The sequence below is a fragment of the Trachypithecus francoisi genome, unplaced genomic scaffold (assembly GCF_009764315.1).
Source record: "Trachypithecus francoisi isolate TF-2019V2 unplaced genomic scaffold, Tfra_2.0 Contig01580, whole genome shotgun sequence".
Lineage (NCBI taxonomy): Eukaryota > Metazoa > Chordata > Mammalia > Primates > Cercopithecidae > Trachypithecus > Trachypithecus francoisi.
In genome coordinates this window covers 1,249,485-1,276,719 of record NW_022681443.1, presented here as the reverse complement: position 1 = coordinate 1,276,719, position 27,235 = coordinate 1,249,485, and the positions used below count along the sequence as shown (strand labels likewise).

The following is a 27,235-nucleotide window of genomic DNA, read 5'->3' as shown; positions in this document are numbered from 1 at the left end:
TGTTTTTCTTTGTGGAGAGAAAGAAAGGGGTGGGGGTTATTTATCGGATCGGATTCTCCCATTTTTGTGTGTGAGAGATTCGTGTCTTGCAAGTCTCTAAGGAACGTAAAACTGTGTCTGGGTATCGTTAGAGAGAGGATTCCCAAGCCCTTCTTAATACCCAAACTCGAAATGGGGTGAACCCCCTCCCCAACTTTCCCCTTAGTTTTCTTGCATATTTTCTTCTTGGCATAGTCTCCTTCCTGGGGAAGGATTTGGGGAGAGGAGAAGGGGACACAGTGTCTCAAGTTGCTTCCAAGCAATGCCTGTGTTTGGGTCTCCTTTGCCTTCCTTTCTATGATGTCCCTTCAATTTTTATTTTAATCATCCAGGGGACAAGGGCCCTGGCTCAGGGGTAGGTGATGGTGGTCGGGGAGTAAGAAGCACTGCCCTTGTGCCATGCTGGTTGGTAGTTTGTCTAATTTTTTTAACCTGCTGAAACTCTTGAACCTTCATATCCACTTTTCCCCCCCACTTTGTTTATCTCCCCCCTCCCCCATGGGAGAAGCAGCAAAACGGAAAAGCCTCTCCATTTCTGAATGAAGCCTTTCTGCTCTCCTCTGGGAGGCTTTTTGGGGATTGGTGCTGGGACAGTCTAGGCTCCCCCAGAGACCTTGAACCCCTGGGGTGTTGGGGAGGGCACTGGGGGTCTGGGTGGCTGGCACAGAGCAGTCGGGGTCCTGAAGGCCTTGCCCCTCCCCTCTCCCATTTTCTGCAGACAGCCGGTGAGTGGGGAGAGACTGGGGGGTCATGTGCAGTATATTTATGTAAGACACCCAGACAGAGGGCATGGGTATTTATATAACCCGGCGTGGGTATTTATGTAATATAGGATGCGGGTATATTTATGTTCCTTTCCTAACCTGCGGGTTTCCTGGCTGCCATGTGTGGTCTCTGAATTGGTGTTGGCGGAAAATGGACTGGGGTGTGGGGGGGTTGCGTGCACACCTCCCCCCCACCCCCCGCGCCCCCCGCAACAGGGCTCACTGTGCGTGCCTGCTTTTCTTTCTTCCCTTGGAGTGTACACACTCGGGAAGCCGGACGTGTGTGTACGTGGGGTGTGTGGCGTGTGGGTTTCTTGCAAACGTGGACTGCGTTCCCCTGGCAGCGTGGCACCTCAGCTGAGACAGGCCAAGCATGTGGGCAGTGGCCCTTGATTGAGAGTCCAGAGTTTGGCCAGCTCGGGCGGAGGTCCCTGCCTCATGGTTATTGGTGGAGGGCTGGTGAGCGCCTGGGGAGCCAGGTTGCTGGGGTTGGCCTGTCTCTCCTGGGCTCTGTCCACTGTCCCTGCAATCCATCTCCCTCCCAGGCTGGCCTGGTTGTTGGGGGCAGCACTTGGCACGGGCAAGGGGCTGATTTTCTCTGCCAGCACAGCTGCTCTGCAGTCTTCTGTTTTGCCCGGTTCGTGAGTGTGGGAGACCAGCAGGTGGGATGGCCGGAGCCCTGTCCTAGGCGAGGCTGCTACCGTCTACAGGGTGGTGTGGGGCAGGTGGCGTGGCCTCTGTGGGCCTGAGTACCCTGTCTGCAAAAGGAGTTCCCTCTTGCTAGTCCTTGATGCTGGTTCTCTTGTAATCACCCTTCCCCCTGCTTACTGCAGTCCCTGGTCCCTGTGCCCACGGCAGCACTGCCTCCAGGCCTTCAGTTTCCTACTCTGCTGACCAGGAACAGGGTGTCCAGACTTTTGCCCCAGGCCAGAGCAGAGGGGTCCCTCCTAGGGTGGCCCTGAGGAAGGAGAGAAGCTGCTCACATCACAACTCCTCCTGCCACCCCTCGGGGCCTGGCGGCTAAAACCCTGGCTCAGTGCCCTCTGTTCTATGAGGGCCCTCTTGGGAGACCCTCCTAGTCTTGAAGGACGCCAGCTCCAAACAGTTATCCAAGAGGCTACGGGCCTCCATGTGAGGTTCCTGGTGTCATGACGTAGAGATGGGGAGGCGACTGGAAGGTGGGTGGTCTGGGGTGTTTCTTTCCTGCCTTCCCCCCAGTAGGGGATATGACCTTCTCCTGCGAGGCACGCTGGGCACCGGTGAGGTCTGGCCTCTGGGCAGGGGCAGTACTTGGGAAGACCAGGCCAGGCTGTGGGAGCCTGGGGATAGGAGTGGAGAGGCCCTGTCGTTTCAGAGGTGTAAGAGGGCTGATGCCCGTTGTGATCCTTTGAGAAGCTTCTATTGAGGGGTCCCTGAATGAGTATCCCCCAAAGACATGCTTGCTTGGCCGCTTCCTCTCTGGTCATACTGAAACCTGACCTCAGCCTGCCTTAGCTGTTCCCCAGGTATGTGGAGTGCAGGCTGTGGGCCACCTGACACCTGCAGAATGTGGTCTTCGAGAATATGGGTGGGTCTTTGAGTTCCTGGTGGTTCTGCCTGGCCTTGGGCTGGACCCCTTTCCTGGCTCCCCACTTCACTGACCCTCGTGTTCCTGCTTCCTCTGCAGCAAGAGTGAGCCATGGAGCTGCGTGTGGGGAACAAGTACCGCCTGGGACGGAAGATTGGGAGCGGGTCCTTCGGAGATATCTACTTGGGTATGTGTTCCTGACTCCAGCTGGAGCCCCTGGGGCCAGCCTGTGGTACCAAGAGGAAGAGAGACTCCAGGATTTGGGGCTCTGAAATTGGAATGTGGCTCCAGGGGCATGATTTGCCCCAGGGCCATTCCAGGTCAGGAAGGAAGCAGCAAGTAGTCAGTCGGGAGGCAGGCCAGGGGGCTCCTCCTCTCACAGGCCAAGCTGGGCACTGGAGGGTATTTTTAGCTCCAGTTTCTGTAGGAGTCATGCGGTTCCTCTGTGCCTCAGTGTCCCGGGTCAGCTGGGTCCCCAGCTTTTTGTGGGAAAACCCAGGCGGGGTTTACATCCTTTCCCTTGCTTCCTGGGAGGATACGGGTAGATAAAAGAGACCTGGGTTGCTGCTAGACCCCTAGCCAGGCCCTCTTTCTATGTCCTGGTCTCCTGGAACCCAGCCCTGGCAGGCTTTAGGATGACGCAGGCTCCCCTGTAACCTCGGGGGCGGGGTGAGGTGGTCTCCTCATTAGGGAGTTCTCTCTCTTTTTCTCTCCAGATGTGCTCCCTGTTGAAAGTATGAGTTTGCTGTGATATTGCATTTTAAACAAGTCACTGACCTCTCAGTCCTCCCCTTGGCCTGGGAGAAATGAGGCTTGCGCCTTTCAGTGCCACTTTTGGGGGGCACAGTCGTGAGTTCTGGCCCTTCCTTTGTGATTATTGGTCCAAATATTGGAAGATATTTAGTGTTGGTGATTGTGGATTAGGGGTGGAGGCTTGGAGTTGCTGGAGTGAGGTAGCCAGTCCCTCTAGGATTTATCCTCATTCCTGTCCCTGCGCCCTCAGAAGCAGGTTAGACACATCTCTGTGCCTTGGTTACCCTCCTTGGAAAATGAAAATCAGCTCTGTGCAGTGCGGAGATCACCAAGTCTGTGTGCCGTGTCCATCAGTTCAGAACTTCGGGGTTTCTGTTACCCCATGATTAGGGTCCCTTGGAGTGTGAAATGTGTTAAGGAAGCCTCAGTGGAGACAGGGTCGGAGACTGGGAGTTCCCTGAGCACTTCCTTGCAGGGTACTTTCTGCAGCCCCTAGAGATAGTACCAGATTCTTTGGCACATCAGGAAACTGAGGCACAGATGGTCAAGTTGGTCTCCCAAGACCACTCTAGAAAACTGGCAGAAGCAGCCTGTATACCCACAGCCCTCCACATGAGTGAGAGCGTGGAAGACAGAACATGCTGAGGGAGATGTTAGACGTCTAGTTCTGCGTTCTAGACATGGCTTTGTGTGGCTGTGGGAAGGTCATGCGGCTCCTCTGTGCCTCAGTCTCCCCATCTGTAAAGTTTGTGATAATTCTGCCTGACTGATCAAGAATGGTTCCAAGGCACAGATGAAATGACAGATGGGAAAGTATTTTGTAAACTCTAAAGTACCAGCCAGATGTGCAGTTCATTGCTGAGTGTTTAGTGGATGACCCTCCCCTGTGGACACCCAGGAGCTCAGAGGGAGGGAGAGCGTGCGGCGCAGCTGATTCATAGGTTTTCTCTGCGACCCCAAGCTACTCCCGGGGAGGCAGGGATTAGGTAGTATCTGCTAGTGGTCAGCACAGTGGGTGTTCACTGAAGGCTAGTCAAGCAAACCAGTGAGAAAATGGGGACTGTGACATGCACAGGCATGCACAGCAGCCTCACAGCAGAATAGAAAAAGGCTGGGATGGCCAGGTGCGGTGGCTCACACTTGTAATACCAGCATTTTGGGAAGCCAAGGCAGACGGATTGCTTGAGTCCAGGAGTTCGAGACCAACCTGGGCAACATGGTGAGACCCCATCTCTACAAGAAAAATACTAAAATTAGCTGGGTGTGGTGGCACGTGCATGTAATCCCGGCTACTCAGGAGGCTAAGGTGGGAGAATCACCTGAACCGTGGAGGTTGAGGCTACGGTGAGCTGAGATTGCACCACTGCACTCCAGCATGGGTGTCAGAGTGAGACCATGTCTCAAAAAAAAGGGGCCAGGAGCTGTGGCTCACGCTTGTAATCCCAGCACTTTGGGAGGCCAAGACGGGCAGATCATTTGAGGTCAGGAGTTCGAGACCAGCCTGGCCAACATGGTGAAACCCTGTCGCTACTAAAGATACAAAAATTAGCTTGGTGTGGTGGCACATGCCTGTAGCCCCAGTCTCTGCACTGGACGGAGCTGATTTTCATTTACCAAGGAGGGTAACCAAGACACAGAGGTGTGTCTAGCCTGCTTCTGAGGGCGCAGGGACAGGAATGAGGATAAATCTTAGAGGGGCTGGCTCTGGGACTACAGGAGGCTGAGGCAGAAGAATGGCTTGAACCTGGGAGGCAGAGGTTGCAGTGATCTGAGATCGTGTCATTGCACTTCAGCGTGAAAAAGAAGGAAAGAAAAAGGCTGAGATTTGGGGGTCAGTCCAGGTTCAGGTCCCTAGTCTGTTCCTCATTTGTTGTGTGACCTGGAGTAAGTCGCTGTATCATTCTGAGCCTCAGTCTTCACATCTGAAATGAGTGTACCCAGCTCCTTACTGTTTGTGAAATTGGAGTGGGTGTAAAGGACCCTCGTATTATTGAAGCTGTTGGGCTCAGCACTGAAGCCTGGAGCCACTGGCTGGAGGTCAAAGGGCATGGAGACAGCTCTTGGCACAGCCTTGTTCCTAGACAGTGCCCATCCCAGGTCCCGTCTTGTCTTTTTGCAGACAGGAGACTGAGGCCCATGGCTGGGGGTCGGGCAGCCCAAGATCACTCAGAAAATCCAGAATCTCGTGTGGTGGCACCTCCCTGGGGATGGGACTTCCTGTTTATCTGCATAGTCGTCTCATTCATTTTAAAAACTAAGTCCAGACTTACTCCTCTTTGTACTGGCTCTGGAGTAAGTTCAGCCTAGGTTTGGGTGCTGGTGCTCCCTTTTAAGTGAGCTGTATGCACTTGGGCAGGTGATGACCTTGTCCATCCTCGGCTTCCCCATCTGCAAAATGGGGTCATGAGAAGTAATGAGGTCGTGGTGTGTAAAGTACCTGCATGTGCTGAACCCAGCAGTAGGTGCTGTACGCTGTGCCCCCACCATTGCCCCCACCATTGAAACTGTTTTTGAAGGGTCTGCGTCCTCTGGGTCTGAGTCTGGGGAAGCGAGTCAGACTCCTGACTCTCCCGTCTTCCCTGGTGCAAGGGCCTCAGGGGACCCTGCCCCGACTCACCATCCTGCCAGCACCCTCCTGGGCCCCTGTCTTGTTGGTTTGGGGACAGTGTGATTGTAGGGCGTCCCTGGCCAGCCTCCCCGGCTCCGTTTATTCAACGCTCTGGCCACATTCTTATCCCCAGTGCCGTGCCAGGGCCTGACTCCAGATGGCCTCTGCAGGTGGGGCTGGATGCGTCCTCCAAGCCCTGCTTTCCAGGGTCACCTGAGGGCCAGCACACTGTAGATGTGGCCTCTGTCCTTCCTCCCTTTGCATTATAAGGGGTCAGCCAAGAGAGTGGGACCTGCTTTGTTAAGGCCCTGCTGTTGCCCATCCAGGGTCCAGAGGTGGCCAAATCTGGGCCCATTCGCTATACTTGCATCCTGGGGAACTCTCTAGACCTCCTAGAGTCTCTGGTCCTCAGCTCTGAAAGGGGTGGAGAACAGTGTTATCCACTGACAGGTGATTCCAGGGGTGAGAGTTAATGCAGGGAATACTCCAAGTCTCTGATGGGTGGGAACTGAGGTTGTCGCCGCCGCTGCTGCTGCTGCCGCCGCTGGGACGTTTGGGCTTCATCCCCTGTCCTCCAGTCTACCCAGGTCCCCGATTGTGTCCATGTGTCTGTGTAGGTGTCAAGTAGGCCCCCATGTGAGGCTGGCCATGCCTGTGGCCACTTGGAACTTGCCAAGTTCCCAGCCCCTCTAGGGCCAGCCAAGTCCAAGCCCTTTTCTGTGTCCAAGTTTGTTTTGGGAACTGGCAGTCCCCCCACTGTGTCTAACTCATGGGACATCTTCTGCTTCTGAAATCGGGCAGTTCTTCCAGCTTCTAGGCCTTCGCATGTGGGGCAGCCCTGCATCTATGCTCAGCTGGCTGCCAGACACAGCCTTTGCCAGGAAGCCTCACCTGGAGTTAGAGTGGAAAAAAAACACAGGGACTTTGGGGACTAAGACTGAAATTCTGGCTGTGCCCCAACCAGTTCTGTCAGACCTCAGGCCAGTTACCTAACCTCTCTGAACCTCAGCTTAGTGGTTGTAAGAATTAAGGGAGCTCAGAGAAAAGCCTGGCAGCTTCCTGATAGAATTTAGAGGCCACCAAGGAACTCATTGGTGGCAGGACCTGCTGCAGGGGAAGGCAGCTCTGGCAGGTTTCCAGCACTTGCGGGAGTCAGAGGCTTTGCCTAGCGGCTTGGATCCCTGTCCCTGGGACGTGTGTGGCATATGATCATTTGACCTTTGGTGTCTGCTTTTCCGCATGTCAAACAAATGCAAACAGTAGGCCGGGTGCAGTGGCTCGTGCCTGTAGTCTCAGCACTTTGGGAGACCAAAGCGGGCGGATCATTTGAGGTCAGGAGTTTGAGACCAGCCTGGCCAACATGCAAAAACCCGTCTCTACTAAATGATACGAAAATTAGCCGGGCGTGGTGGTGTCTGCCTGTAGTCCCAGCTACTCGGGAGGCTGAGGCATGAGAATTGCTTGAACCCAGGAGGCAGAAGTTGCAGTGAGCTGAGATCATGCCACTGCACTCCAGCCCGGGTGACAAAGTGAAGCTATGTCTCAAAAAAAAAAAGAAAAAAGAAATACAAACAGTACTACTCAAAGGGTGGGATAAGGGCTCGATGGGAGGAGGGCCCTGTCTACCCACTACCTCCCCGGCACCTCCCCAGCACCCCCCAGCACCTCCCCAGCACCTCTCCTCCCTGCACACATCTGCCGAATCACCAAGTACTGCAGGCCCTGCCTCCAAAGTGTCACTCATTCTCTGCACCCTGCCCGGGCAGGGCCACTGTCAGCTCATGCCTGGTCTCTATAGTGGCCTTCCTAGGCCTTCCACTACCCCTCTAGCCTCCTCCAGCCCTTTCTTATCCACCAGGTAGCCTCAACAGGGTGATTTTTGTCCCCCAGGAGACATACGTCAAGATCTGGAGAACTTTTGGTTGTTACAATTCAGGGGGAAGGGGGTGCCCTGGCATCTAGTGGGTAGGAGTCATGGGTGCTGTTAGGTGCCCTGCAGTGCCCAGGGCAGCCCCACAGCCAGGAGTTCTCCAGCTCCAGCATCAGGAGTGCCAAGGCTGAGAGATCCTGTGATCACACACCTGAACATGGCCCTTGGTGCCTCGGGCTGAAGGCCAGGATCTTAGCCGGCCATTCAAGACCAAATCTCTCCCCTGCCCACCTCTTCCACTGTGTTTTTCTGCCACTCCAGGGTTCCCCCTGCACCCGCTCCTCTTGGGCCTCTGCCTGTGCCGTGACCTGTCTTGTCTGTCCAGTACAGTCCTGTTTGGGAGCCAGGAGCCCTTGCAGCCTGCCTTCCTGGAGGCTTTCCTTTCCTCCATAGCGTGACTTACTCCCTCTTCCCCTCCTCCCACTGGCTGGACACCGGCTCATCTCTAGCCTAGGGGCTGCACTTCCCATCAAGCCGGACATCGTAGAGCATTGACTGTGTGTCAGGCACTCTCCTAAGCATGTTTGTCCCTCAGAACATCCTAATGAGCCAGATAGTGTCATTGGTTTACACATGAGGTACCTGGGGCTCTGAGGGGTCAAGTGCCTTGTCTGAGGACCCCTGGCCAGGGGATGTCCCAGTCAGGATTTGGGCTCTAGCAGGTTAACTCTGAAACTCACACTTTAACCGCTGCACTCTCCTGCCTCTCTGCTCATGGGGAAATGGAGCACGACCAGGGGACTCTAAGGAGCTCAGCGCCCCTCCCGTGCCATATTCTCACTGCCCCCTGGAAACCTGTGTGGCTTATCCCAGTGACGAGCATTGATGTGTCAAAAGCTCTTTACAGTTTGCAAAGTACTTTCTTTCCCATTGCTGGCTAGATTGAGTTATTCATTCTATTTTTCTTTTTCTTTTATTAAAAATCCAAATACACACATAAAACTAAAAATCAAAACACAGAAATGTGTTAAGTGAAAGAAGCCAGTCACAAAAAATCACATGTATGATTCTGTTTGATTCTATTTCTCTATTTCTGTGAAATGTCTAGAAAAGACAAATCCATAGAGACAGAATGTAGATTAGTTGGGGAGCAGGGGATGGAGCGAGGAGATAGGGCCTGACCCCACTAAAGGCTACAGGTGTTTTCAGGGTGATGAAAATACAGCCCTCCTGGGCCAGGCACGATGGCTCACGCCTGTAATTCCTCCACATTGGGAGGCTGAGGCAGGTGAATCACTTGAGCCCAGAAGTTGGAGACCAGCCTAGGCAAGATGACAAACCCTGTCTCTACAAAAAATATAAAAATTAGCCGGGTGTGGTGGCTGGCGCCTGTAGTCCCAGCTACTCGGGAGGCTGAAGTGGGAGGCTCACTTGCACCCCAGAGGTTGAGGCTGCAGTGAGCTGTGTTAGTGCCACTGCAGTCCAGCATGGGTGACAGATTGAGACCCTGTCTCAAAAAGAAAATACAGCCCCCCACCCTCGGTACCTGTGGGGAATAGGTTCCAGGATCCCCCTCAGATAACAAAATCCTCTGATTCTCAAGTTCCTAATATAAAAAACTATAGTATTTGTGTATAACCTATCCGCATCCTCTATATACTTTTTTTTTTTGAGACGGAGTCTCGCTCTGTCGCCAGGCTGGAGTGCAGTTGTGTGATCTCAGCTTACTGCAACCTCCTCCTCCCAGTTTCAAGAGATTCTCCTGCCTCAGCCTCCTAAATAGCTGGGATTACAGACACTTGCCACCACGCCTGGCTAATTTTTGTATTTTTAGTAGAGATGGGGTTTCATCATGTTGGTCAGGCTGTTCTGGAACTCCTTACCTCGTGATCCGCCTGCCTGGTCTCCCATAGTGCTGGGATTACAGGTGTGAGCCACTGCGCCCGGCCTTTTCCATATACTTTAAATCATCTCTAGATTATTTATAATACCTGATACAATGTAAATGCTATGTAAATAGTTATTGTACTGTATTTTTAATTTTTATATTATTTACCTATTTACTTTTGAGACATGGTGTTGCTCTGTCACCCAGGCTGGAATGTGGTGGCGTGATCATAGCTCACTGCAGCCTTGACTTCCTAGGCTCAAGCAATCCTCCCGCCTCGGCCTCCCAGGTAGCTGGGACCACAGGCACGTGCTACCATGCCTGGCTAACTTTTATATTTTTTGTAGAGATAGGGTCTCACTATGTTGCTTAGGCTGGTCTCGAACTGCTGGACTCAAGTAATCCTCCTCAGCCTCCCAAAGTGCTAGGACTACAGATGTGGATCACTGCACCCAACCTATTTCTTTTTTTGTTTTTGAGACGAGCCTTGCACTGTTGCCCAGGCTGGAGTGCAGTGGTGCGATCTTGGCTCACTGCAAGCTCCGCCTCCTGAATTCTTGCCATTCTCCTGCCTCAACCTCCTGAGTGGCTGGGACTACAGGCGCCTGCCACCACGCCCGGCTAATTTTTTGTACTTTTAGTAGAGACGGGGTTTCACCATGTTAGTCAGAATGGTCTAGATCTCCTGACCTCGTGATCCACCCGCCTCAGCCTCCCAAAGTGCTGGGATTACAGGCGTGAGCCACCGCGCCCGGCCCAACCTGTTTCTTATTGTTGTATTGTTATTTTTTTCCCCACGTATTTTTGATCTATGGTTGAATCGGCAGATGCGGAACCCACGGCAGATGCTGATACGAATGGGCTGTGTTCTAAAATTGATTGTGGTAATGGCTGCGCAAGCTTGTGAATATACTAAAAACAGTGAGTCGCACACTTTGAGTGAGTCAATTGAGGAGTTATCTGAATTACATCTCAATAAAGGTGTTGAAAGAAATTGCAACTTATAACACAGTATCCAGTGAAGCGTCCCCCCTTCCTCCCTGACCCACTTAGCCCTGTATAGTCATGTTTCTGTTCAGTGTTTCTTTATGTAGCTAGAGCCAAACACAGATACTTAGTTCCCCACCTTTTTAAAGATGACTGAAATGAGAGCGTGGAATATACACTGTTCTGTGCTTTGCTTTTTCACTTCCTGTATCTTGGAGATCTTTCTACTTCTGTGCAGAGAGAGCTTCCTCATTCTTTTTCCATTGTATTCTGTTTTGTGGATGGGTTATTCTTTATTTAATCAGCACCCGCCGCCCCCCTCCCCCCATGAGGGACATTTGGGTTGTTTCCAAGCTTCTGCTGTTGCAAACAGCCTGCAGCCGACAGCCTTGTCCCCGCCTGGTTTTGCACCATGCTAGGATGTCGGGTAAACTCCCAGAAGCGGGGTTGCTGGTCAGGGCTGAGTGGTGTCAAATCCCCCTCCAGTGGCGACTCAGCAGTTCACGCCTGGAACACCTGAGAGGAGTGCTCAGCCACCCCACAGTCTTGCCGACAGACGGGTGTGTTATCTCGTGAGACTTTTGACAATCCTAGGTGAAACGTGGTCTTTCACGATCATATTAATTTGCATTTCTCTTGCAAGGAGGTTGGGCATCTTTCCCTATGAGTAAGGCTTTTCTATTAATGATTTCTTTCTCTGTGAAGTGTGTGTTCAAATTCTTTGGCCTATTTTCTGTTGAGTCTCTTTCCGACTGATTTGTAGGAGCTCATTACATATTAGCTCTTCGCCTGTGATAAGAATTCCAAGTGAGTATGTTTCTTACCACTTTATTTCTGGTGTTTTTGCCATGCAGAAGGGATTCTTTTTTCTTTTTTTGGAGAGGAAGGAGCTTTTTTTTTCTTTTTCTTTTTCTTTATTTTTTTAATGGCTTCAGGACTTTGAATCAGGGATGAAAATAAGAGCCTTGCCTAACCCCGAGGCCATAAGGCAATTCTCCCTTCTTCTAACATTTCATTGTTATTTCCTATTACACGCTGAGTGGATACAAAGAATACATATAGAATACCTGCATGGCATAAGGTATCCCTCCCTAGGAGCCACCGTCTGACATTTCATCTTTTCCTTTCTTTCATGTTTAAGTCTGTATTGTCTTGTTGCCTGCTTTGATATGGAAACAAGTAGAGCTGTGCTCACACTCTTCTTTCTTTCTTTTTTTTTTTTTTTTTTGTTGAGACGGAGTCTCACTCTGTCGCCCCAGGCTGGAGTGCAGTGGCACCATCCGGCTCACTGCAAGCTCCGCCTCCCCAGTTCATGCCATTCTCCTGCCTCAGCTTCCCAAGTAGCCAGGGCTACAGGCGCCCGCCACCACGCCCAGCTAATTTTTTGTGTTTTTAGTAGAGATGGGGTTTCACTGTGTTAACCAGGATGGTCTCAATCTCCTGAACTTGTGATCCGTCCGCCTCGGCCTCCCAAAGTGCCGGGATTACAGGCGTGAGCCACCATGCCTGGCCTCGGGTAGAATGTTTTCAAGGTAGGTGCGCTTGTGTCATAGTGTGTATCGGTGCTTTATTCTTCTTTATTGCTGAATAACATTCCACCACATGGAGTCACCGCATTCTGTTCATCCTTTCATCTGTGACAGATGTTCTTTGTTTTCACCCTCTGGCTGCTGTGAGGAATGCACCCCTGGGACTGGGGTCCTTGTGTGAAGCAGGCATCCTTTCCTCTTCACTGCCGCCTGGGATTCCCGAGTGCCTGCACCACTGTTCCCATTCTTCTGCTGCCAGGCACTTGGGCTGTTTGTTCCTGTATCCATCCTTGTCCTGTCCCCCTGGTGCACACATGTTTCTGAAGGACGTACACTCAGGACTGGGGTTGCTTGGGCAAGCGTTTGTTTATGTTCAGCTTCACTCAAGAGGTGCACAGGGGCTGTGCCAACTCACACCCCCGCCTTTATTTCTTACATGCAAACATTTCCTCTACTTGAGATTTCTCCTGGTTGTGGTGTGAGCCATGGTGTCTTTTCTCAGATCGCCGACCGGTTGTTCCAGGGGCATTATTAGTGAATAGTCTCGTCTTTTCCTCTGATGTGAGGTCCTGCTTTTCTTCTGTCTTGAACTCCTCCTGGGGCTGTGTCCCTGGGGGCTGTTCTGGCCTGTTTGTGTGCAACAGTGTCCTACTCCTGCTACTGGGCTTGCTGCTGGCCCCAAGAAGGAGACACCCTGTCACCTAGCCTAGCCCCAGCCCTTCATCTCATCCACCCCATACAGCTAGGGAAAGTGAGGCAAGGTACACTTTGGGTTTGGTCTTTCTTGTGACTTCTTGAGTTGGGCTGTGGGTCCAGGCAGAGAGCGGGACCTTAGTGTGTATGAGGGTATTTTCTTAGAGCCCCTTAAGAAGCCAGGAGTGCATTGGGGGAGAGGCGGAGGTGCAGGCAGGACCTCTGACCTAGGCTGGAGGCCAGCAGAGCCGGGGTTGACACTCAAGGCCGCCATTTACAGGTCATGTGACCTTGAGCTGGGTCTCAGTTTTCTCATCTCTACAACTAGGGAGTGAGAATCGAATGAGGCACTGGATTAGAATGTGCGGGGCTGCCTCTGAAGGCACCAGCGTTGACTGAGGGGTTCTGTGGCTGTCCTGTCTTCATTCTGCAGGCCAGGGTGGTCCTGGCTTGTTCTGGTGTGTTCAGCAGCCCAGCCCCATTGGGCCCCTTCTCTGCACGTGCCACCACCTCAAACCTACAGACCCTGCTGCCCAAATTAGCTCCAGGACTCAGTCCCCTCCCTTAGGTTGTCTGTGAGCCTTTTGCATCCCTGTCCCTTGCCCCACTCACATTGGGCCTCCTTGTTCCCCCAGCCTGTGGCCCTGGGTAGCTCTTGTGTGTCACCTCTGTCCCTCACAGCGCTGACCTTCTTTCCTCTCAGGAAACCTTTGCCTGGGCTCCTTTGCCCACTTCCCAGCCTCCTCCAAGAGCTCCTCAAGGGCAGATGGCCCCAGGCCCAGCGCACGCCAGATCTCAGAAATGCTTAGTGGGGTGCCTGGGACTGCCTGGCCTTTGAGGGTGACCCTGGTCCCTTGCCTCCCCACCCCGGGCAGGTGCCAACATCGCCTCTGGTGAGGAAGTTGCCATCAAGCTGGAGTGTGTGAAGACGAAGCACCCCCAGCTGCACATTGAGAGCAAGTTCTACAAGATGATGCAGGGCGGCGGTGAGCACAGGGTGGGCGGCAGCGGGCGCCGGGGTGGGGGTTGGTGGCCATGAGTGCAGGGCGGGCTGGGCGTGGCTGGCTGCCTCTGACCCCTGACAGAGGCCCTCCGCTTGACCCCCAGTGGGGATCCCTTCCATCAAGTGGTGCGGAGCTGAGGGCGACTACAACGTGATGGTCATGGAGTTGCTGGGGCCCAGCCTCGAGGACCTGTTCAACTTCTGTTCCCGCAAGTTCAGCCTCAAGACGGTGCTGCTCCTGGCCGACCAGATGGTGAGTCCCCATCCCCTCCATCCCCAGCCGGATGCCTGTGGGCCCAGGATACCAGCCCTACCTCCTGCCCCCAGAGGATGCCAGAGGATGGGCCTGTGCCAGGAGACCTTGGCCACTGGCTATAGAATTCTAGGTGTTTATTTATTTTATTTATTTTTTGAGGCAAAGTCTCACTGTGTCGCCCAGGCTGAAGCGCAGTGGTGCGATCTCGGCTCATTGCAACATCCGCTTCCTAGGTTCAAGCAATTCTCATGCTTCAGCCTCATGAGTAGCTGGGATTATAGGCCTTTGCCACCACGCTGGGCTAATTTATATATTTTTAGTAGAGACAGAGTTTTACCAAGTGATCCACCCATCTTAGCCTCCCCAGGTGCTGGGATTACAGGCGTGAGCCACTGCGCCCAGCCAAGGTGTTTATTTAAAATGTGGATTTCAGGCCCAACTCCAGACCTGCCAAGTCAGGTTCCTGGGGTAGGGCCTGGGACTCTGCCTGGGGTAGTTTTATTTATTTATTTCAAAAATATTGTTTAATTATAAGAAATAGAGATGGGGGTCTCACTGTGTTGACCAGGTTGGTCTCAAACTCCTGGCCTCGATCAGTCTTCCCATCTTGTCCTCCCAAGATGGTAATTACATGGGATTACAGGCATGATCACCGCGTCTGGTCTGCCCTGGGTAATTTATAAAGCCTGCGGTCTGTCACACAGACCTGGGTCCTATTCCAGACCAGTGACTGTAGGTGAACGCCGAACGTCTCTGAGCCTCAGTGGCCTCATGTGAGAGTCTCTCATTTGTCAGTTGTTGAAGGGATCGAGTGGATTAGGTGAGATGCCATTCAGCGCCTTGCCAAACCAGACCCCTCTAACAGGCCGTTAAGTACCAAGCCCTTCATCAGCATAGGGAGGAAAGCCTCTTAAAGACACAAAACTGTAGAATTTTGAACTTGGAATGGAACGTGGAGATCTTGTACAGGGGTTTTAGTCTTGGTCTGCATTAAGTCCTGCAACGTAGGCTGAAGGTGTGTGAGCAGAGGGTCGCCAGAGCCTCTCGTGGTGTGAAACCCAAGAAGGGTGCAGGAGATGTTGAGCTGTGCTGAACCTGGGACCAGAGCCAGAAGCCATGGCATGTGCATGGATATGACTTTGAGTTTTAAAAACTCGACTGAAAAGGTGGCTCAAGTCTGTAATCCCAGCACTTCGGGAGGCCGAGGCGGGCAGCTCATCTGAGGTCAGGAGTTTGAGACCAGTCTGACCATCATGGTGAAACCCCGTTTTTTCTAAAAATACAAAAAATTAGCTGGATGTGGTGGTGTGCGCCTATAGTCCCAGCTACTTGGGAGGCTGAGGCAGGAGAATCACTTGAATCCCGGAGGCAGAGGTTGCAGTGAGCCGAGATTTTGCCACTGCATTCTAGCCTATACAACAGACCGAGACTCCATCTTAAAAAAAAAAAAAAAATCAAAGAAAAGAGGGCCCTGTGCCTGTCTGAGTTTGGCATCCTTCAGAAGCCCTGTCTTTTGTGCTCTGCCTCTGTCACCTCTGCCTGGTTTAGGCTTCCCCCATGTTCCCTCCCTGCCCCTCCCCCACATCTGTTGCCTCTCTGGCTCCCTGAGTCCTATGAGTGTGGGGCCGGGCAGGCAAGCCTTCCATGAGGAACCAGTTGCCTTTCTAGCAGACTCTTCATTTCTGGATCAGGAGTTCTGGATTAGCTTTCCTGCAGTACTCTCTTTGTCTCACAACCAACTTGGTGAACTCCCCCTTCAGAGTTCATCCTGATGTCACATTTTCCAGGAGGCCTTCTCTGGCCTGCCCCTTAATCATCCTTCATGGTCGAAGGCAGACCTTTCTCCCTTTCCAGGGCAGGGACCATGTGTGCCTTTTCCACCTCTGTGGCCCCAGCCCCTGCCTGGCCCAGAGCACTGGGCGAGGGCCCCTCTGTTGAACAAATGGCCCCCTCCTCCCCAGATCAGCCGCATCGAGTATATCCACTCCAAGAACTTCATCCACCGGGACGTCAAGCCCGACAACTTCCTCATGGGGCTGGGGAAGAAGGGTAACCTGGTCTACATCATCGACTTCGGCCTGGCCAAGAAGTACCGGGACGCCCGCACCCACCAGCACATTCCCTACCGGGAAAACAAGAACCTGACCGGCACAGCTCGCTATGCTTCCATCAACACGCACCTGGGCATTGGTGAGGGAGCCAGGCCTGGAGCAGTGTGCACCCGGGGCCACTGGCTAGGGCCTGGCTCTCTGGAGCCCTCTCACCCTCTACCTTGATGGAGGCCCCCAGGCTCTTTTCTAGTGAGAAAGTCCCCACCCCATCTACTCCCAAGCTCGGACTTAATCCCTGTCCTTGCACAGTCGGGTCTTCCCCTTTGTAAGCCAAGCTGTGTGTGCAGGGTGCCTTCCCTGGCCCTGCTTCCTCCTCTGCCCTGTTGGTGCAGGCTGGGAAATACAGGCTCAGAGGTTTAACACGGGTTGCTTAAGGTCATGCAGCTTAGCGAATGCCAAAGCTGGATTTGACCCTGGCCCCGTCTGATGCTGAAGCTTGTGACCTCTCCACGGGGTGGGCCAGGCAAGGGGGCAGTAGGTGACCTGTCATGGGCATTGAATGATTAAGTGCCTGAGCTGGAAAAACTAGGCCCAAATTAAGTTGAGAAGGCCCTGCCTTAGGCTTCTTCTCTGTAGGAGGAAGATAATAGCAGTGCCTGTTTAAAATGTGTGCAGTGAGCAACATCTGATGAGGGGGGCAGGAGGGTCCTGGTTTGCATGGTGAGGAGCATGACCCAGAGGATGACTTAGGGGCCTGAGTGGACCCCTGTCCCTCACCTAGTGTTTGACTCTCTATGCAGAGCAAAGCCGTCGAGATGACCTGGAGAGCCTGGGCTACGTGCTCATGTACTTCAACCTGGGCTCCCTGCCCTGGCAGGGACTCAAAGCAGCCACCAAGCGCCAGAAGTATGAGCGGATCAGCGAGAAGAAGATGTCAACGCCCATTGAGGTCCTCTGCAAAGGCTATCCCTGTGAGTAGCCCAGTGGGAGGGCATATGCCTGGGGGTCCCTGAGGCACTGTCTAAGGGAAAGGTGAGGCCATACAAAGCCCACACTGGGGCCAGACGCAGTGGCTGAACGCCTGCAATCCCAGCACTTTGGGAGGCTGAGGCAGGCAGATCACGAGGTCAGGAGTTCGAGACCAGCCTGACCAACATGGTGAAATCCCGTCTCTACTAAAAATACAAAAATTAGTCCCACCTGTAATCCCAGCTACTCAGGAGGCTGAGGAAGGAGAATTGCTTGAACCCGGGAGGTGGAGGTTGCTGTGAGCTGAGATTGCGCCATTGCACTCCAACCTGGATGATAGCGAGATGTCTCAAAAACAACAACAACAGGGCCGGGCGCAGTGGCTCAAGCCTGTAATCCCAGCACTGTGGGAGGCCGAGACGGGCGGATCACAAGGTCAGGAGATCGAGACCATCCTGGCTAACACGGTGAAACCCCGTCTCTACTAAAAAATACAAAAAACTAGCCGGGCGAGGTGGCGGGCGCCTGTAGTCCCAGCTACTCGGGAGGCTGAGGCAGGAGAATGGCATGAACCCGGGAGGCGGAGCTTGCAGTGAGCTGAGATCCGGCCACTACACTCCAGACCGGGCGTCAGAGCGAGACTCCGTCTCAAAAACACAACAACAACAACAACAACAAAGCCCATACTGGACTGCCCCACAGCCCTTGGCACCTGAGCGGTAACCCTGGCTCTTTGCCATCCCTTGGCACAGCCAGAAGGCCCGGTTTCCCTGGCCTGGCTGTTACACCTGTTGCTTCCCAGCCCACATTCCTGCCTCATCTCCCAAGGGCCCTGTCCCTAGTTTTTTTGAGGAGGAAATGGAAGTTTTTCTCCTCTTGTTTAGGTTGTGTTGGAAGGTCCGTCAGGCTCTTGCAGTCCTTTGAGTTTATGGCAGCAGTTGATCTGCGGGTCCCCGGGTGCTTGGTGAGGGCAGCGGAAGAGGTGTGGGCGTGGCTCCTGGAACCGGCTACCTGGCAGGAGCTCCTGGCCACAGTTCACAGGTCTTCCCTTGCTCTGAAAGTGGCAGAGGCTCTGCTCACAGGCAGGCCAGGGAAGGCCGTGGTTCTGTTGCCTCCTTTTCTTGCCTCTCTCAGATTGGAAGTATCTGTGGGGCAGTGGGTGGCTAGGTCAGTGCTGGCTGCAGGGGATCTGGGAGCGTGGGCCTCACGGTTGCGTTCTGTGTCCCCTGCAACCCCTCCTCAGCCGAATTCTCAACATACCTCAACTTCTGCCGCTCCCTGCGGTTTGACGACAAGCCTGACTACTCTTACCTACGTCAGCTCTTCCGCAACCTCTTCCACCGGCAGGGCTTCTCCTATGACTATGTCTTCGACTGGAACATGCTGAAATTCGTGAGTCACCTGGAGGCCAAGGCGGGCTTAGGGGACTGGATGGGGAAGGCCCTGACTCAGAGGGCCAGAGTGAGCCAGTGGCGGGTGGGGCTCCCGACAGACGGGAGGTATGAGCTGGACGGTGTGGTTGACCTCACTGGGGTCCTGGAGCCCTCCTGCCTCATCTGTGCTGACAACTTGTGCTGCCGTGGGCAGCAGGGCCCAGGCAGGGCGCTGCCTCCTGCTGGAACAAGAAGGACCTGGCTTCACCTGGGGTCCCTCCTGGGTACCCGCGGCAGGGCGTGGGTGGTGCTGGCGGTGCCCCCCGCCGCCCTGATCACTGCCTACGCCGTCCTGCTCCTGTTCTGCACATCCCAGGCGGCTACCTGCACTGTGGCCCCTCTGGCCAGCCTGGACCCAGTCATGGTGCTTTCTTTCTTCTTGGTCATGGGACACTGGGTCTGGCTAGGCAGTTGTTCTGTTTCCCTCTTTTAAGAGTCCAGGGGGTGGGGCCGTGCCCAGGGCTCTGGAATCTGTGAAATTGTATGTCTTGTTTCACATCTCTTCTGGAAAAGGGGGCTTCCTCTAGCCAGGCTCAGCCCCGTGACAGCCCTGTGACAGCGAAGGGACCGTTCTGTCCCCGCCCCTGTCCCTGTGCCGGGCCCACGTACTCACCCACGTACTGGTAAGGATCCTCTGAGGCCTGGCTTTTCCAAAATTTGCCACTTGACCAGCGAGCGCAAGAGGCTGAGCCTCAGCTGTGCTCTTTTTGTCCCTTCCAGGTGCCCGGCGCCCCTGGGCACCCAGAGCCCCCCAGATAGGCCCATGGAGGAGGTGGAGGAGGTGGAGGAGCTGCCCCAAAACTACTGGCCTGTGGTCTGGACTCCAGGGCCCCATTTCTGATGTCGCCAGGTGTGCCTGAGCCCATCGGGGCCAGGCCTGAGGAAGTGTTTCTTGGGAGGATGGGATGACTCCCGTTCCCAAGAGATAGCAGCACAGTGGAGGGCATGGTGGAAAAGGCCCTGCCATGGGATCCTAGGGAAGTAGCCAGCCACCTGAGGGCCAGGACAGCCTGAAGGAAGGATGGTGGCCACTGCCCACAAGGGACCTGGTGGGAATGGGTCCCAGGACAGACTCACGGCCAGACCCCGTCAGCGGCCTGTGTTGAACCTGAACTCATTAAACACCTCCTCTTGCTTCATCCTGGTGTGCCTCTTTCGTGGCAGGGCCCTCAGCTGCCCTGCTAGATGATTAGGACCAAGGCTCTGTTCTGGAAGCCAAGGTTGGCACGTTGGTCGGCTTTTCTTCTCTCTGGGTTTCTTGTTCACTAAGGAGTGAGACAGAGATCAGGCAGAGAGGGAGAGGCCTCCGTTGCCCTTTTCAGCAGGGGTGGAAATGGGATATGGGCAGGGGGCGTCTTCTCTGATTTCACCCTAGACCTTCTGGCTCCAAATGGGGCCTATGGCCTTGGGCACCAGGGACCAGCTCTTTTCACCACAGGGCTTTGGGCACTGGGCACTTTCTCATCGAGATAGTCACTCCCAAGTCTGGTTCGTGATGGGCTTGGCCCTCCAGCTCAGCACAACTCCAAGAATGGATTTTGTATTCTCTAGACTGACACTGTCCAAGATGGTAGCCACTGGCTACCCACGACACATTTTTAATGAATTAAAATTAATCAAGACTGGAAATGTCAGCCAGGCACGATGGCTCATGCCTGTAATCCCAGCATTTTGGGAGGCCAAAGAGGGCGGATCACTTGAGGTCAGGAGTTTAAGACCAGCCTGGCCAACATGGTGAAACCCATTTCTACTAAAAACACAAAAATTAGCTGGGCATGGTGGTGTGTTCCTGTAATCCCAGCTACTGGGGAGGCTGAGGCAAGAGAATCGCTTGAACCCAGGAGGCAGAGGTTGGAGTGAGCCGAGATCACGCCCCTGCACTCCAGTGGCCACCACATCCAGCAAGGCAGACGGGACCATTTCCTTCATCCAGAACGTTCTGTGGACATCACTGCTCTAGGTGCCTCCCTTATGGAGTCTCGCAAGACTGTCTAGCCAGCAAGATCTCTTCTCCAAGCAGGCCAGGAGCACCTCTCCATCCACTGCTGCTGCTCTGACCGCCTTCCTGGAGTCCCTCTTGAGGCAGGCCCTGAAGTTAGAAGCTGGGCAGAGGCGCGCACAGCCTTATCCTTTGCCAGTCACTGACTCATTGCCACGGCCACCGTAGTGAGCTGAACCACCTCCAGCAGTCCTCTGGCAGAAGCACCTGGAAAACATGCAATGGGAACTTTCACCCTGAGGCTGGGCCCTTCCCATGCCAACCTGACAGTAGACAGGACACCCTGTGGTGTTCTGCACCGGCGTGCTGGGATCTGTGGATCCCTGGAGCCTGGAAGCCACTCGCAGCACATATAGCCAGTGTTCCGAGGTCCAGTCCACCGGCCAGGAAGGAATTCAACACAGCCAAGGACAGAGGTCCATATGATGACAGGTGGATGCTCCTGTGACTTTGCTGATCTTTTGCATTTTCTGTGGGCAATAAAGGCCAAGAGAGCTCCCTGCTGTGTGTTTCTTGCGTCCTATGGGTTGGATGGGACCATGGAGAGTCGCCTACTTCCTGCCTCCAGGCTGGCGATGGCCTGAGCCTTTTGGGCTCACAAAGGGCAGGGGCTCCAGCGCTCTGCTTGGCTGCTGGCTGCAGGGCTCCACACCGTGGAGTGAGTCACTCAGCCTCTGCATCCCAACCATGGAAATGAGATTGACCTGCCTCGCAGGGTTGACGTGGCCCTGCCCGCAGAAGGTTCAGCACGGAGGTGCCACAGCTCGTGTTCCTCCCCAGGCTTTGCTGGGGCTCTGGCTGAGTCACTGTTTGCCAGCCTGCAACTGAATGGGAGCCCAGGGTGAGAACCAGAGGTCAGGAGTTAGAGCCTTGGTGGTCCCAGGCCTGCCTGAGAGGCTTCTGGGTGGGAGGATGGGAAGATGCGTCTTCTAGAGTGTTCTAAAGCAAGGCTCTGAACAGTGACCTCTTGGGGTGCAGAGAGCAGAGTGGGACTGGGTGGCAAAGGCCTGAGTTCAGACCCTAGCTCTGCCCTGAGCTGTGCGACCCCAGGCAGGTCACAAGGCCTCTCTGGGCCTTGGTGCCTCACTAAGATTCAGGGATCATTCTAGTCTTAGCCACTACTTCCTGGAGTTGCTTAAAGACAGGGCCCACCGCCACCTCTTGGCTAGTCTCCTGGGAGAGACATGGGTTGCAGGAACCACACCCTGTGGCCCATGAGCAGGCCCCCCACTCAGCCCGCAGCTCTCTCCTCCACAGATGCGGCCCCCTTCCTGCCAGCCCCCTGCCCTTCCCTGCGGACGGCCCCAGGATGAACTAGGTAACGCAGTCGGGCACTGCCCCCACACACGCTCTTCTCTGGCCCCTTCTCACTTCCTCCTATACAAGGGGCAGCAGTGGCTGTAAAGCAGGGCACCTGGGGGCTTAGGGCACCCCTTCTGCTCCAGCCGTGCCTGTTGGGCCCCTTCTTCCTCCATGGGCCACATGGCCCCGTTTTCTTCTCCAGCTCCCCTTGAGCGCCCATCCCAAGGCAAGCGGTGTCTGTGTGGGTTCCCAGGGCCTCCTGGCTGTGGCCTCCACGGCACCTGCCAGAAGCCATTGCTAGGTCCCAGCAGGGGAAGGACAGCTCCCTGGTGAAAAGAGCCCCTGGCTGGGTACCAGGAGACCTGGTCTGAGTCCTGGCCCACTTCCACTAGTTTTGTGACTCTGGGCCTGTCCTTTTCCCACTCTGGACACCCCTAGCCAGTCTGCTAGAGGCCTCTAAACAGCTTCCCTGCCCGATTTGGCAACCTTGAGTAGTTAAGGGCTCTTGGTACACCGAGGGGGGCCAGGGCAGGCCCAGCCCCAGGCCAGGAGGGCCAAGAGGTGCTCTTGATCATCCTGGGGGCATTAGTTGTCCTGGCTCTGGCTCCATCCCGGGAGAGCAGGGCAGACTGACCTCCCTCTGCCCCCAGACTCCTGCTTTCTCCTTCCTTCGGTGATTGTGTGGCTTCGTGTCTCTGTGCTGTGTGATTGGGGGTCATGGCTTCCCGCGCTTGTAGGGGAGGCTGGAGCAGAGGGTTTCTGAGATACCTACCCGGCCTCCCTCCCCTGCTGTGCCCTGCAGGGCTGCTGGGCCCAGAACACCCTGGCCTCTGGGGCTGACCGGTATCTTTTCTTGCATCCCTGCAGGGTGCAGCCCGGAACCCCGAGGACGTGGACCGGGAGCGGCGAGAACACGAGCGCGAGGAGAGGATGGGGCAGCTACGGGGGTCCGCGACCCGAGCCCTGCCCCCTGGCCCACCCACGGGGGCCACTGCCAACCGGCTCCGCAGTGCCGCCGAGCCCGTGGCTTCCACGCCAGCCTCCCGCATCCAGCCAGCTGGTGAGCAGGGACTCAGGCAGTGGGCTGGGCTCAGGGTGGGTGGGAGGCTCTGTGCCCACTCTGAGGGTGGCTTTCCATGCCTCTTTCTCCAGGCAATACTTCTCCCAGAGCGATCTCACGGGTCGACCGGGAGAGGAAGGTGAGTATGAGGCTGCACAGGGGCGCACCCGCCAACGTCTCCTCCTCAGACCTCACTGGGCGGCAAGAGGTCTCCCGGATCCCAGCCTCACAGGTGAGTTGCCCCCCTGCCAGTCCCTCTGGGCCTCACAACTGAGCTGGAGACCCCCCAGTGTGAGGTCAGGCCTCGGCTCTGTTCTTCGCTCCCCGTCGACGCTGCTTGCCTTAGAGTGAACCCCTTCTGTTGAGCCGGGACTTGGCCTCATTTAATCCTCTGAGGTCTAATGAGCCCTCTTGAGCAAAGTCATTCACCGAGGCTCAGGGCAGTAACATTCCCTGGCAAGTGTCACGGCTGGGCTCCAGCCTTCACTGCCAGCGGCCCAGCCGGGGTGGGCAGCAGGGGCTCAGAGATGAGGTGTTCCTGCTCCCTGACATCAGGGAGCACCCAGGAACCCCCGTGAGCATTGGCAAAAGCATGGGGTGTAGGGGCGGTGAGGTCCCATCCACTTTGGGGCCATGTTTGGATGGGGACACTTGGGAAGGGGGAATCTGTAGTTGCCCACGGAAGGTGGCCTGGCAGAGATGGATGGGAGCCCTGCCCTCGTCCTCCTGCCTGTGGACAAGGAGGGAGTCCTGCGAGAGAACCCTCCTTGGCCATCTACTTAGGTAGCAGGTTTGCCTCCCAGGGCAATGTTCTTACCTACAGACAGGGACATCTTAGAGTCATTGGAACCACACAGGCTTTCCCTCGGCTTGAAGGGCTGCATGGAGGTGGAGGTGGGGGTAGAACTCCTCAGTGGGGAGAGACTCACCAAATCTCCATCGCCAGCAGCTGAGGGACTTGACTTGAAGCTTGTCCCTCCCTCTCTCTCCCTTCTCTCCCTCAAAAGACAAGTGTGCCATTTGACCATCTTGGGAAGTGAGGAGAGCCCCCATTGGACCAGTGTTTGCTTAGGTGAGTCCATGACTGCTGCAGATGCAACCAGCCCAGCCGGCCTAGAAGCTCCCAGGCCCCAGAAAGAGACTAATGTGTTGTGAGGAGTGGGTGGCAGTGGCAGTGGCAGATGGTACCAGGTGCCCCAGAACTCTAAGGGGCCTCAAGGAGTTTAAAACCTTGGAGCCTGCCTGGCTCGGGGCCAAGGGTTTCTCTGCTCAGGCCTGACCCCACATGAATTAATTTCTGCTGGAAAAACTTTTTCTGCCTTCGGCCAGCCCTCTGTCTCCTTCTGCCTTAACATATTCTGGAGGCCGGGTGCGGTGGCTCATGCCTGTAATCCCAGCACTTTGGAAGGCCGAGGCGGGCAGATCACAAGGTCAGGAGATCGAGACCATCCTGGCCAACACCCCGTCTCTACTAAAAAAAAAACAAAAAACAAAAAATTAGCCAGGTGTGGCGGGCGTGTGTAGTCCCAGCTACTCAGGAGGCTGAGGCAGGAGAATGGCATGAACCCGGGAGGCGGAGCTTGCAGCGAGCTGAGATTGCACCACTGCACTCTAGCCTGGGCGGCAGAGTGAGACTCTGTCTCAACAACAACAACAACAAAAAAGAGCGAGAGAAAAAAAACATGCTGAAAGGTTGGTTCCCAGCAGAGATGGGGCCATGGGCTCACACTCTGACCTCTCCCACGGCATTAGCCCTGTCTCAGCCTCTGGGCTGTTACGCAAGTTAATTCCTGCACAAGACTCACAACAGGACTGTGGAGGAAGCAAGGGATCCCTTTTTCGGCCTCTGTAGTAGGACTGGGAGAGGCCCTCTGGCCAGTGTGAGCTTCCCGGTTCTTTCCTGACTGCACGAGGCCTTGAAGCGGGGCATGGAAACGCTCCACTCTGGGACCTGGCTTGGGAAAGGGGAGGTGGCAGGGGCTCTTTGGGCTTGTCAAGGGTGTAATCTTAGCTGTCCGGGGAACGTGTGTCCATTTGTAGGCAGTAGCAGTAGGCCCGACACGTCAGGGGACTCGACTTCACACTGGGACAATCTGTGTGTCGTCTGTGTTGTAGGAGTTCATCCATACAGAGAGGAGGCATGAACAGGACAGGCCTTCCTCAGATCTCAGGCCCAGGAACCAGGCTGTCCATGGCTGGCTGGACAGATATCTGGGGGTGGGGTAGGGTGGGGAGATGCTCACCAGGAGGGCAGAGGAGGGAGATAATCTGTTTCTGTCACATGAAGGTGGATCTCCTAGCATGCTGGGCCTTGAGCCAGGCTCTGGGGTTCAGAGGGAGATAGACCAAAGGACAAGAAGACAGGAGTTTGGGGGACCAGGTGCAGTGGCTCGCACCTGTAATCCCAGCACTTTGGGAGGCCCAGATGGGCAGGTCACTTGAGGTCAGGAGTTCAAGACCAGTCTGGCCAACATGGTGAAAACCCATCCCTACTAAAAGCACAAAAATTAGCTGGGTGTGGTGGTGGGCACCTGTAACCCCAGCTACTTGGGAGGCTGAGACAGGAGAATCGCTTGAACCCGGGAGGTGGAGGTTGCAGTGAGTCGAGATTGTGCCACTGCCCTCCAGCCTGGGGGACAGAGCAAGATTCCATCTCAAAAAAAAAAAAAGAGTAGCCAGAGACAGCTGTGCACCTCACCTGTCTTCTCCCTTCTCCCTTCTAGTGTCTTCACTGTATTTTCTTTTAAAAAAACAAAAAAAGATGGCAAAAATAAACCACTCAAAAGAACAACAAAAAAAACCCAGCACAAAACCGACGATGGAGTTTGTTTCTTTGATTTCTTTGCCAATGGCAAGAAGATGAGATGCCCTCAGCACTGAGGATTCTTGTCCCTTTGTGGTGCCCGCTACCCCCAACCTTCAGGCTGCCAGATGCTCCCCCTGACAACACCAGGCTACAGGAGCCAGACGCCACGGCCCTGCCCAGCCTCCTGTTCCTGCCCCCACCCGTCACCTGCCCGGAGAGGGACGGGTCGGCTCCGGGTCGGAGAAGTGCCAGGTCCCAGAGCCAAAGCCGGCCCTCGAGCATCAGCAGGCAGTGGTGTGGTCAGTCGAAGGCAGTTCCCACCGAGTTTCCCGAGCCTCGCAATCCAGGAGATACGCACAGCCCCACCCACTGAGATGACAGTGGCTGACTTCCCGTGCTGGGCTTTTCCAGTGTCCCCCTGGGGTGTCCCCCTGGCCTCCAGGCTCCCCTCTGCCTCTCCATGGAGTGGATGGGGAGGTTGTGGGGGTCGGCGTCCCTTGTGTGCGTGTGTGGATGTATTGACCTGTGTTTCCCAGGACAGCAGGTGCCACGGCCTGCCCCACCTGCCAGCCCAAATTCCCGTTCTCCTGTGTCTACTAACAAGGACATGGGGGTGGGCAGTGACCGCCGCATCCCTCAGAGTTCAGAGGGTCCTCACTGCCACCGATCCCCCCTCAACCCGTCATCAGCCGGTGGCAGCTCCATCTTCCGTTCCTGGTTTTAGGGCAGAATCCATGGAGACTACTTCCAGAAGGCATCTGACTCTGAGTTATAAATTACTTCCTTGGTCCTGACAGTCACCTGGGGTCCCCCCTCTCCCTGGGTTCCACCTTTCTGAGGAGGAGCCTGGGGTCAGGGCTGGGTTTTGGATTAACTCATCCTTCCTAGTTAACACCTCTTTTTGTTTTTATTTTATTTTATTTTTGTTTGTTTTCTCCGTGTGTGTGTTTTCCTAATTTATTTACCTCTGTTTCCCCTTTTTCCTTTTTTTTTTTTTTTTAATTAAAGAGCAAAGCTTTTTATTACTTTGTAATTTAAAAAACTGAAAAAAAATACTGAAGAACTTTGGGGGGAATTTTGTACTTTTTTCCTGTGTAAATATTGGACTTTTTTGAGCTTTATTGTGGTTGTTAATTTGAAGTAATAAAGTAGAAAAGATAAAGTGATGGAGGCAGCCCTTTGTCCACCTCTGTGCCCTTGGGACTCTCCCCGCAGAACCAGAAGTGGGTCTTGCTGGGATCAGCACAGTCAGTGAGGAACAAGCCCTTGCCCTGGAGGCAGGTGTGACTGGGGCCACTTTCACAACACTTGGGCTGTGGTTGGGATGTCCAGGGGGCTTTGAAAACATGAGTGCACACAGACGCCACGCGGGAGTCTTGTAAAGAGGGTGGGGTGGGGCTGAGAGCTTCTCACTGCACACTCCAGCTGTGCTGATGGCCTGGGACCCCTCTTTGAGAAGCAAGGCCTAAAAGCTCTTCACACATGATTTTATCCACACAAGGATTCTGAGTTAGGTCCTGTTAATAGCTCTACCTTCGGACAAGAAACTGGTCCTGCTGTAAAATATCTTGCCCACAGTCACAGCTCTGGTGGCAGAGGCAAGACTTGAGCCCAGGCCATCTCACTGTGGGGGTTGTGGAGGTGCTGTGACCCTCTCC

The 27,235-nt window shown here is 54.7% G+C and overlaps 1 protein-coding gene across 14 annotated transcripts in view; it reads left to right on the top strand.

Annotated features, from left to right (window-relative positions):
• LOC117070385 (casein kinase I) overlaps positions 1-26,743 on the top strand; it is a 47,540-nt gene extending 20,797 nt beyond the window's left edge. For 4 of the 14 annotated variants that reach the window (XM_033189436.1, XM_033189444.1, XM_033189415.1 and 1 more), the window contains exons 2-10: positions 2,470-2,557; positions 13,574-13,684; positions 13,806-13,954; positions 15,919-16,147; positions 16,809-16,979; positions 18,221-18,369; positions 21,667-21,727; positions 22,579-22,771; positions 22,864-23,760. In XM_033189436.1, the coding sequence (XP_033045327.1) occupies positions 2,482-2,557; positions 13,574-13,684; positions 13,806-13,954; positions 15,919-16,147; positions 16,809-16,979; positions 18,221-18,369; positions 21,667-21,727; positions 22,579-22,771; positions 22,864-23,122 (1,398 nt within the window). In that variant the 5' untranslated portion in view covers positions 2,470-2,481 and the 3' untranslated portion in view covers positions 23,123-23,760. The other 10 variants (XM_033189490.1, XM_033189480.1, XM_033189471.1 and 7 more) reach the window with 9 other exon arrangements.
• Positions 26,744-27,235: the final 492 nt, after the last annotated feature.